Raw genomic sequence first — 12,015 nt, 5'->3', positions numbered from 1 at the left:
CTCACTGGGCTTTAACTTTACGGGCACATGTTTTAAAACACAGCTTGTTATCAAAAGCACCAGTCACCCTTGTCTTTACGCTATTTTTCGCTGCAGCGTGCAATCACTGTGCTATAAATCCATGCAGGCCAATTACCTTGTATTGTGTAATTATTTAAGCACATTTCAAAGTAGCCTCTGTACCATGGTGAACAAGAGGAGAAACATACGCCCTTGCCAATGAAAATTTCTTAGCAGGTGCTGGAGTGGAGCAGCTTACAAGGAAAAGGAGAACACCGCACACTGCTGCCAAAGCTCCCACATATTTATTCTATTTTACAATGTTTCAACCCCACTGCCTCTGAAATAGGAGGAATGTACACTGAAAACACCTCGTAATGTAAAAGACTATTCCAGCCTAGTCTAGACCCAACAAGGTATATCCCAAAATATCAATAAATTGACACTATATCACTGATGATATCCATGCTATATAATAATTGCGTTATTAGCAAAGGGGCATTAAGCAATATATGACCTCTATCAACATCTATTGGCAGCCAGTAAGAATTGCAACAACATGGAAAGAACTTGTCTCCTCCCTATACACACACACACACACACACACACACACACACACACACACACACACACACACACACACGCACACTCCTGTCCCCTTGAGCTACGGTGGCCTGTTAACTGACACAAACAATAAAGTCACATTTTCACATTAGAGACGAGTAGGCTAGCTAGTTAGAGCAGAGATCCAGCAGAAAGTGTTTCAAAATGCAAAAGATGCAAAATACTGTCGTAATAACACTGCTTTGTCATTTCCTTACCTTGAAAACAAGGCTTTTTAGCGTTCGTAGCGGAAATGTCTTGCGAGGGCGGTCACTCGCTCATAGCACCGCCCTCCACTACTGAGCAGGTGGATTGTGAGTGTCTTGAAATTACAATAGGTGGGGAGTTTTGTCTCAAAACACAGTCCAGTTGAATGAGTTTTGAAAGCCAGTAAGGAAGGTTTTTACTGTCTATGGGGCAGTAAAAACCTGACTTATTTCGCCTTTGAGCATTATGCATAAGGATAACTTGATATGATATCTGAGCAAACTCCAAAGCAGGGTGCATGGTTGTGTTAGGGAAGTATTCCTTGCCCTCGGAGAGACAGATAAAGCTACAGTCAGACCTGACGCTCCTCTTTAAGTCGGTGTGCAGAGGCAGGGAATGGGATTTGCTCTAGTGTGTGAAGAGCACGTCTGTGTCTGCTCTCTCCCCCTCCGCTCACCGTCTCCTGTGTCTCTGCCCCTCTTTGAAGATGGAGCCCAAAAACATTGTGTGTGTGTGTGTGTGTGTGTGTGTTTTACTGTGCCCACACCTGAGATGTCTTAAAGCTTTCCGGACTATTGTCTATTTGTTTATGTGAATATGCATGAAATGTCGCAGGATGTTCGACTGTGTGTATGTGTTCGTGTTGGTGTACAAGCATGCATGTTAGCGTGTATGTATTTGTGTGTGTGTGTGTGTGTGTGTGTGTGTGTGTGTGTGCTGGAGGTAGGGATGGGAGAAATGGAACGAGAAGCTGAGAATGCTGCTTCCTGCTGGGGCTGCTGATTGTTTCTGCTCTTTGCTGATAAACGGCAGCTCTCCCTGCTGTCTAATCCCTCACACCAAAACAACACACACACGCGCGCGCACACACACGCGCGCGCACACACACGCACACAAACACACTTAAGGGAAAACCGAACTAACTTTTATGTGCGAATAAATAGATAAATAAATGACTACCTTTTGATTTAAAGGTAAAGAAAATTGCAAAAGGAGACGCGCTTGCAGTCTCTCTGTTTTGCATACACACACACACAGACAGACACACAAACATGCACATATACACACACACACACACGTAGATACCTAGAAACACACGCACACAATGAGTCAGCGAGGAAGATAAGAGCTCAGGTAATTTTGGAACGGCCATATTTTCAAAAACCAACATTCAAGAGGATGGCAGAGGCAGAAAACAAAGAGAGATGTTGTTCTCTGAAGCTAGACTCACTCTGGTTCAGATTTCTTTTATGCTGTAAATTACACAGTCTTGCATGCAGTCTCCTTCTCTCTCTGTCTGTCCCTTGACCTGTCTCTCATAAACAACGCAACACAACACAGAGCCATATAGGCACTACAGCACTTCTTACCGTCGAGTTAAAGCGCAGGTGGCAAATGTTACAAGAGATAATCTGTTTCTTCTTGAGAGGCTGAGGGACACCGAACGTGTGGTTGATCACTGCCTTCTGCACTGGGTCCATCTGAGAGACAGAGAGAGAGAAGACCAGGGCAAACAGCGTTAGTTCCAAGTTCAAGATTTTACAAAAATACAGACATTTGGGTGCAGCGAAAACAACACATAATCACAACAGAATATACAGAGAACACACAAGAGAGATTAAAACACGGGAAGTGAACTATGTCTGCGTGGCAGGATGGTCTAATGGTTAGTGAGGTGAGGTCACCCCCCAACCAGAGGCTCAATCCCCACTGTGGCCATACCTGTTAAAGCATCTTTGAGTAAGATACTTAAAGGAAAAAAACAGCTATTGGCGATGTACCTTGCATTCCAGAGCCTGTTTTGTTGTACGGTGATGAATTTTTCTTATTCCCGTGGATAGCTGGCCAAACATAGACAACATGATGTCTGTCTATTTCCAGCACAGCTACAATGGAGTCTAATAGGGGAAAATTTTTCAGCTATAAGTAAATGTCAGGTTTTGGTGTCAGTCCCTCAGAATCAAAGAGCAAGGGCTTCTATCTAGACTCACCTAGACAATCGTACAGGGAGAAATCCAGCGAAGAAGAGGCAGAGAGACCAATTTCTCCACTGACAGTAGCCTCAATAGACCAGAATGCAAAGCAGCCACAAGACATGTTGCTTTTTGCGTAAGGGGGTGCGGACTCTCACTTTTCTTTCTCTCACTCTGCTATCGCTATCACTCTCTTCACCTGCATGTACGGTATATCCCACAGCTGAATGTAACAAGTTCACATCCGTTCTCTGGGTGCTGTTGAAAGTCATTCTCAGAAATGTAGGAAATCACTGACTGAAGTAGAAGCAGACGAGGCAGATTGAGGGAAAGTAGATAGACCAAAAAAGTTAAATACATCACTCCATCACAAAATAACTCCTGGAATACATGGAACATCACAGATTGATGATACATATCAGTGTAAGAATATCTGAAGGTGGATTTTTCCTTTAACTCCCCTCTCTGCTCCAGGTTGCTCTATCCAACCAGAGGGCAAAAAGAGAATTTCCTCCTTGCTGGGTGAATATAATGTATCAAAATATTTTTTTAAAAAGGGAGCGAGGAAGCAGGGGCATGGGGTGGACGGTCTATCTGTTACAGAGCAGGTTTGTGGCAGAAGAAGCTCAAATTCTCCCTTCAAGGTCGGTCTGTGACACCCGGGGCTTTGCGTATGACGTGTCTGACATAGACATCAGTGGCTACGTGTACAGGCACGGAGTAACCTGGCACATGGCCATACGCTGGTTAAGGTCTTGTTCAGGTTAAGCTGTTTACATGAACCTCTGATACCCGGCGATTGAGTCTCTCTGTTGCCATAAATAAACCAGTTAACTGAATATTCCTGTGCACCTGCACTGACCTGAAGATAGAACGGTCTGCCAGCTAAAAAGGATAAAAAAGCACCATCTCTGACTGAGGTTACTTCTAATACAGGGGAAGGCAATGATGATCTCAATAGTAATACTGTAGTAAATACTGCTCCCTGCCATGTTTTTTGTTGACATACAAATGCACACATAATGCGAGTTTGCACAGACGAAAACCAAAAGTGAAAGGAATAATACGTATGATGTTTGCATGCATTCAAAACCAGGTCATTTGAGTAACTGGGTTAATCAGGATATTCTGAGTATGTAAACACTGTCAGTGAATCTGCCGGATGCTAATGCTCTTATTTGCTGCTTTCACCATACTGTTGAGTTGTGGTTAACATTACCATGAGTTTGTCATCTATAAGCACTCATGTTACTCTCCACACAGGCTCTGTTGGATAAGCAAGTTTGGCTGTAGCACAACTGCATAGCCCAGTTCTTACAGGCCTAGCTGGGGCTAATACTCTAATGCAGTTAGGGTCTATTGTGATTCCAGGAATGTGACTGTATAAGAGATTATGACTCATGGGGAAGCGGTTCTGGAGTGAGACTTTGGATAGACTATGTGACAAATATGGTTTTAACTGTCTGTGCGGAGACCGCGGAGAGTCCCGGGACGGCATACTATAAACAGCTGAGGGAGAAGGCCGAGGCCGCGGCGACTGAGCTTCATTAGAAGATCTGCATTCCATGATGACAGCTGATTTCACTGCAGCACCCTTCAGCATGGTATCGCATATAACAATCACCTTGGATCTGTCCCCGGGCTGGCGGCGGGCCCGGGCCTGAGTCTGAATCTGTTCCTTTGCTCACATGGGAGACGGGGCCGGGGGGGGGGGGGGGGGGGGGGAGGTGGGGGGCGGCGGGGGAGAGCGCTGTTCCCCACCACACCGGGTCAGACCGCCACGCTCAGTGTAACCGGAGCTGTAGTGGCACCGGCGGCCCCCGGCAGCCCAGAGATCAAGGCGTGTTGGTGCATCTGCGGCGGGGCGGCCGGCGCTGCCTTACTGTCTTACTGAGACACAAGCCTGAACAACGCCGGATCCTTCCTCGCCGCACACAGAGCCGTCCCCTGTCAAAAGGCTGCTGCCGCCTGTGCGAGAGCGGAGTCTTGTTTACTCCAGATTCCTCAAGGCCAGGTGTGAGAGAGAATATAAACACACCTGACACTCAAACCTCCACGCTGGAGCTATACCTCTCCCTCAGGGGTATCTTTGCCTCCGCTGCTTTATTTTGGCCTCTTCTCTACACGACTCCAAACTACCTCGGGGAGCAACTGACTTTTCCCTTCACAAGCCAAAGCCTGGCCATGGAAACCTAGCTCTCCCACTCGTCCTGCCCTCTGTCCACCTTAGCAGGGCAGGCTGCACACAACTATTTGTTTTAGGAACTGAAGAATGTGCCCATTGTCTGTCCGCAGCCATCCTGAACCGACCGCTATAAATGCGTCTATTGTCCAGGCCCTCCGTCCTCCCCCGCCGTCCTGGTGCAGACAGAACTTATCCAGCGCCGGGCGGCTGAGCCCATGATGGAGTTTCAGGGTAGGTAGAGAGAGAGAGAGAGAGAGAGAGAGAGAGAGAGAGAGAGACAGAGAGAGAGAGAGGGGGAGGGTAAGGAAGGACAGCAGGGAAACTGGAGGCTATTTAGTTTTGGAGACAGGTGCATTCATCTTCCCCCCCTGCACACGTCCAGGACAACGTGAGCCTTATCAGGGCTAAGAGAACCTGCGGCTCCCTGTTGAATGGACTTTGTGATTAATGCCACAGCTGCACCGTCAGACTGTATGTTATGGAGGCTAATCATCTCCTCCCGGGACTGAAGCGACACTGATTTGATGTTATTTCCGTGGTTATCATAATTTCTGCATTCTGGCAGTGGTAGATTCCATGTCCTACTGCGAGTTATATTCTATTCAACAATAGCTGACTGAATAGCATGGTAACTCGGTAAATATAATTTCCTCTATACTAGCTTGCTGCATTCATTCTACTGCTTCTTCCTGCTACAGTGGCTGCAACTAATGAGGCAGTTTTTGTTAACGGGTTTCTATTTGGAAAAATATATACAGAAATGATCATAATCGAGATCTAAAAATAGATGGTGAATGAGTGTTTTCTCGATTATCAAGGGTGGATAATGTGTATCATACATCTGGATGTTTAAAAAACAAAAAGTGCATTTAAATATGAACTATTTTTGTTGCTGGGTTGCTGCTAATTTTTCTTGCCTGACAACATAAAGGCCTGAAAACAGCTGTGAGTCTGTGACCACAGATCTTGGTTGGAGTGGTCATTAAAAGAAAAGATTAATTTCCCCATGGAAACATGGAGTGAGCAAAACACACACACAAAACACTGACCACAGACTTGCCCTGAACTACCAGCACCACCAGTATTACCAGTATTAATACACGAGACTGTCGGAGGACTGGCTGCTTTCCATGCTGGCTTTGTGGCTTGGCATGCTGGATTTTCCATGGGGCAGTATGGCTGACTCCTGGACCGAAGGCGGTGGGTGGCAGAGAACAAACAGCACCTTTCACACAGCAGGTTGGAGGACCCCCCCCCCCCCCCCCACACACACACACACACACAGACACACACACACACACATACACACACATCATACAGCACACATGTATGTCTCATCCACCCCCTCACACGTGTCCTCCGCTGTAAGAACCAGCCGCCCAGATGTCTGTGTGGCCCTACCTCTCTCTCTCTCTCTCTCTCTCTCTCTCTCTCTCTCTCTCTCTCTCTCTCTCTCTCTCTCATCCTACCTTTTTTCGCTTTGTTTGAAAAGGTGTAAAGTGTATGCTGGAGAGAAAGCCATGGCTTATGTTTCATTTACAGACCACAGAACTCGAGATGGTTTCACAGAGAGCGAGGAAAGAAGCGAACACACACACACACACACGCAGACACACTGTAAAAGTAGGATCAAAGAAATCAGAAGCACTGACTCTCACACACACACACACACACACACACACACAAAAACGACAATGGGTATACTGCCGGTAAGTAAAGGATCAAAGACACAAGCTTTTAATTCCAGATGCCGAGGCGAGATAAGCACCAGAGCCAAGGTGCTTGAAAACTGTACAGTTTATTGCTGACTTTTGAAACAAAGTAATGGAGGCTCATCTGTAGAAACGCTGATACTGGAGTGACAACAGCAATGCTGAGAGGTAAAACACTGCTTGAATAAAGATTAGCACCCCAAGCCCAGGGCCAGACCTCTGCAGACAGATAGAGAGGTGGAGTGTGTAGGACGAGGATGGGAGGCAGAGGTCTGGCAGGGCAGATTGCAGTGTGGTTGAATAACAGGAAGGCTGGCATTAAGGACAAACTGTTACAGGTCTGCCTTCCTGGTCAGTCAGTCAGTCTTAACCAGCGTGAGGAGGAACGTTGGGACGAAATTTACACTACAAGTCAAAAGTTTGGACACATCTGATTGAATGTACCATGCTTTTCATTATCTTAAAGCCATTTTGATCTAAAGGCTTATGCTTAAATGCTTGAAATGTGTTTTTTTAGACAAATATAAATAGTGAAGTTGATGCCTATGTATGAATTTCTTTCCAAAGCCTTTGCCTTTCAATCAAGGCAAAGGGCGGCTACTTTAAAGAATCTAAAATATAAGATAGTTTTGATTTAACACCTTTTTGGTCACTGCATAATTCCATTTGTGTTATTTAATAGGTTTGATTTTTTAATTATTATTCTAAAATGTGGAAAATAATAAAAATAAAGAAAAATGTGCTGTGTCCAAACTTTTGACTGGTAGTGTATATGTGGACCACAACCCTAACCCATATACTGTAGGTGCAATAAGTAAAATTTGTACTGCCCCATAGCACAAAATGACCTTAATATGTCTGCGAGGGGTTTATAGGGCTGCTGATCAATACCACACAGCTATTACTTTGCCAGGTGCTGAGATTTCTGGCTTGCTATCTCCCCGTTTGTCTAAAAGCTATTCGTCACAGTATCTAAAAAAAGACTACAGGCTTTGATTAGACTAGCTACAGCAAGATATAAACTACACGGCAAACCGTCTGACTCACCGTGTTAAAGTTGGGGAAGAGGCTGAGGGGGGAGGATCCATTGAGTCTGAAGGGCAGGAAGTGTTTGAGGTCGAGTTGAGGCTGCAAGGGCCGTCCCGGGACAGGCAGGGAAGCCAGGAGGGGGCTGCCCTGGGCCGACGTACCTGGACAACACAAAGAGAGAGACGCCGAGATCAGGAAACGACAGGGAAGAGTTACCAGGAGGGACATTTCCGGTACCACTGTAAGAGTGGAAGAGTACTGAGGGTTTCAGCGGGTCCGTGCTCTGAGGTGTCTGGGAAGCCTGACTTTGATTTATTTGATACCAGAGGCACCGTAACACCTCCAACCGACACCCATCACACACTGTCGCACTCAGAGCTTATGTGTATGTGTGTGCACAAGTGCTTGTTTCTGTGTTTCTGGAGGAAAAAGAAGGTGTGTGTGTGTGTAGGCCACGCTTGCTGGTGACCCCGCTGAAAACCCCCATCACCCCAACTGCCCAGGCTAATCCTTCAAGGACGTGCACCTGCCACTCATGTACACACACACACACACACACACAAACACACGCACAAACACATCATTTAATTACTGATTTATTGGCTGAGGAGTGAGAGCCTGCGCGAGGGGAAGATGGGAGATATCGGATTTCAAATGGACCAGGGATGAAGAGATTTCTAATTTTCCGCCTGGCTGCGTTTCAGTGGACCGGTGCGCTCGGCGGTGCGCAGGCACTTATCCCAGCTCCAGGATCAATCATCGGTGTCATCTGTGGGTCGCCATGGCCACCCCAAAGTATGCGTATCATAGAAGCCCTCATATAACAGAACATACACACCGTAAAGGAGGTGGCATCAGAGTGCGATAATGCACACCATAGAAAAGGCGATGATTAACCTCACAATAACACCAGCATCTTAGACATAGATGAGATTGGCCATATAAGAACTCCTTCTCAGGGTGGGGGAGGGAGGAGATCGTCTATTACAGAGAAAGAGATTTCAGAGACAGATGGTGGGATTACTCAGAGTTAAAGGTGAGGTCAGAAACAGCAGTCTCACAGTAAAAAATCTGTAATGATCTTCATAGCTAGCAGTCAAAAATGTCCTGCAATCTGAAATTCCATTTCCATTTTAACGTCACCTCCAGAGGGCGCAAATGTGCGGATTGGAATAGTTGAAAGAAGAAGAACTGCATCAGACAGTGCTTGAGCTGCTTGATTGATAAATGAAGAATCAACAACTGAAAACACTGCAACAGCATCTCACGGTCCACCACATCTTGAACTGGATTCCAGTCCACCTTAACTGGTTGACAAAACTGGCGCCAGATGGAACGATTTCACTTACAGAGCCGACATCAAAACCCCTGTTGCTACAAATCTGTCCAAGTCAATGGAGTAACATAAATTGTTCAAATAAAGCACAGCGGTTCTGTGACTGCTTTTTTCTTGTTTGGCATGGTATCATGGCAGCATTGTATTTTTAGATATTTAAACTTAGTTGTGGTATCAAAGCCAAAAGTTCTGGCATGGCGACGACACGACAGCAATATGAAGCGACAGAGTGATGAGAGGAGGATCTGCCAGGAGTCTTTCCTGTACTTTACTGCAGCGTGGCTGGACTGGCAGCTGGCCCCGCCCCGCATGTCTCTCTCCCTCTGGAGGGTTGGGGGAGGGGGGTGTCGGGTGGATGAGGGGAGGGGTGGGGGGGGGGGTGGGGGGTTGGGGGGGAGTGGGGGGGTTGTTGAAAGGCTGAAGCGCCAAGCATATGCTCCACAGTAGTGTAGGCTCAGGTCTGCCTTTGCCATGCGTGGGCTCTCCACTGCTGTCTGTCTGACACCCGGAGAGATGCAGCACAGGATGAACACAGCCCACAGACACGTGGGCCGCAGCCGGCAGGAGAGCGTTCACACACACACACACACACACACACACACGCACACACACACACACACACACACACACACACATACATACATACACACACATACAAAATGAGGTGGAGCTGAGTCTTCTCTTGGCAGTGCTATCAGAGAAAAAGCTGGGCTTGCAGGGAGGACAGTTATCAGCTGATAGTGCTTCCCCACCTCTCTGTGACTCCCTAGGCAGCTTATTAAATCAGGGGCTGGCTGTTTGCCTTTTTGGATGATAACGCTGCCACAGAGGCACAGCCTGAATCCAGGGACGCACGACAAGCAACTGAAGGAGTGTGTGCTCGCATGTACTAGATGAGTATCACACACATACAAACAGAACTGCCTACGCACCTCTGAAAACAAATAGCACCCGGGGGAGGGGGGTGTGTGTGTGTGTGTGTGTGTGTGTGTGTGGGGGGGGGGTGAATATAAACACACGAGTGAACAAACACACACACGCATGCACACGCACACACACACACACACAGTCAAAGAAGCTATAATTTTGCACTTGCCGCATATTGTGTGCGACTATACAGTAGGTGTGCACTCTAAAGCAAAGCAGCATAAAACTGTGTGTGCGTGTACAAGTGCGCTTCTTGTGTGCGCATGTTTGTGTGTGTGTGTGCGTGTGTGTACAAGGGGAATGGATGGCTTATTTCACCCTGCAGCCCCGGATAACCTCCTTCTATCACACCGCGTCATTTTCCACTCATTTGAAGTTGTTTGTGTGGGCGTGCACGTGTTTGTACGAGTGCGTGTGTGCGTGCGTGTGCGTGTGCGGTTACGTGCGTGTTCTGTCCAAAGTCATGTCTGCATCAAGGCTCAGATTTATTTATGCCTCACTTGTGGTCGAAGGGTCCAGACAACCGCTGGCAGTTGAGGCAAGGCCTGAAACCAAATGTCCGGTCTCTTTCTGTTTCTCCCAGATGACTTTGCTAACGGATCTGACTGTCTCCGCCAGTCTCTCCCCAGGCCGGCCTCCTCCTCCAACCATCACAACAACGCATTCCTCCCTCTCATGACTCACTGGGCTTCGGTTACACAACAGCCACCGTCGCATCGCATCTATTCGGATGTGTGTGTGTGTGTGTGTGTGTGTGTGTGTGTGTGCGGTGAATACAGAGCATAGGACTCAAACACTGATTTTCAATTGTTTTCTATTTACTTGTATGAGAAAAAAAAAAAATGGATTCCCGCATGCACAAGCAAGCACAGCTTCCCCCTTCATTCCTCTTCCGCTATCGCAGAATTAGCTGCTCAACCGTTTAGTCCTTCTACTGTAATTCTCCTGTCAACACTCCAGTGGTCCCTTAGGTTTGTGACAAATTGTGTTTCTCGCGTCTAAATATCCCCCCCCCCCCCCCTCCACCCCCAGCAACAACCGCCCCCGCCCCCTCTCCCATGCAAACCCCTGTTGAGCGGCAAAGGAAGGAGGCAAGGAGAGGGTCGGGCAGGAGAGAAAACTGCCTTTCTATTTGTGGCCCAGTGTAATTATCTGGAATGGTTGGCACAGCAGGGTTTGCTTTGGAGCTGGGTGAGTGGATCTCAACCTTCTTTCCCTCCCGCCTGTTGCTCTCAGCCCAGGGTCTAGCCTCCAGTCTTCCCCGGCTCTCTTCGTCTTCATCTCTACCTCCTCACAGAGACTGAAACTACACGGACATGGTGTATGGTGCTACTAAAGAAGGACCCTTGTGACCTTGGCTATAGTGTCGGTACAATGAGACCAAAGGCTGCTTACTATCTTACCAGATGTGTCTACTACTGCTGCTGCTGCTGCTGCGTCCTTCAGCGACGCACAACAGAGACTCAGAGAGAGAATGACTTTTATTATGCAGTTTCACTATAGAGCCTGAGAGAGCGAGAGAGAGAGAAGAAAAACATGATAAAAATCCTCTGTGTAAGAAAATGATAAAAGAAAACACCAGAGATGGAGCTGGCTTTTTTCTCTTGTTCTCTGTTCTGTCTCTCGCTCTTTTTTTTTTGTAAAGACAAGTGTTTGTGGGAGTCGCTGTGGTCAGAGCCGCATCGTCTTTCTGCAGAGTTTTAAGGGCATCACGCGCCACTTCTCAGCTGTTCAACTGTGATTGCCTGCGGAGTAACAGTTGGACTGTCAGTCAGACCTCCACCATCAGGCTTCTGATCTGATTATCCAGCTGCGATAATGAATATCTACACATCCAAAGTGGAACGCGTTGTGGAGGAATTTGCAAGGGAAATCGCTGACCGGTGTAATGATGAGCACAAAGTACAGGCACAATATGACCATAATTATTCTGCACCATGTGGATAATTCATTCATCAGATGCCAAGTTCTCATAATAACCCTCTCTTCGGAGATGTTTTGAAACAGTCCTCATATGCCCGTCAGTGATGTTCGCCATCACGT

General features: G+C 47.1%; 2 protein-coding genes across 2 annotated transcripts in view; one reads left to right on the top strand and one right to left on the bottom strand.

Annotated features, from left to right (window-relative positions):
- The window catches only part of nkiras2 (NFKB inhibitor interacting Ras-like 2), a 415,504-nt gene that overhangs the window by 24,820 nt on the left and 378,669 nt on the right, over window positions 1–12,015 (top strand). The gene's annotated exons all lie outside the window — the stretch shown is intronic.
- Window positions 1–12,015, bottom strand: part of znf385c (zinc finger protein 385C) — a 76,498-nt gene that overhangs the window by 10,940 nt on the left and 53,543 nt on the right. Inside the window, exons 2-3 of the mRNA XM_071909832.2 lie at window positions 7,728–7,870; window positions 2,181–2,291 (exon numbers count right to left, since the gene is read on the bottom strand). Of these exons, the coding sequence (XP_071765933.2) occupies window positions 2,181–2,291; window positions 7,728–7,870 (254 nt within the window). The remainder of the gene's footprint in view (window positions 1–2,180; window positions 2,292–7,727; window positions 7,871–12,015) is intronic.

The sequence above is a fragment of the Centroberyx gerrardi genome, chromosome 7, assembly GCF_048128805.1.
Source record: "Centroberyx gerrardi isolate f3 chromosome 7, fCenGer3.hap1.cur.20231027, whole genome shotgun sequence".
Lineage (NCBI taxonomy): Eukaryota > Metazoa > Chordata > Actinopteri > Beryciformes > Berycidae > Centroberyx > Centroberyx gerrardi.
This window is presented reverse-complemented; position numbering and strand designations above follow the sequence as displayed.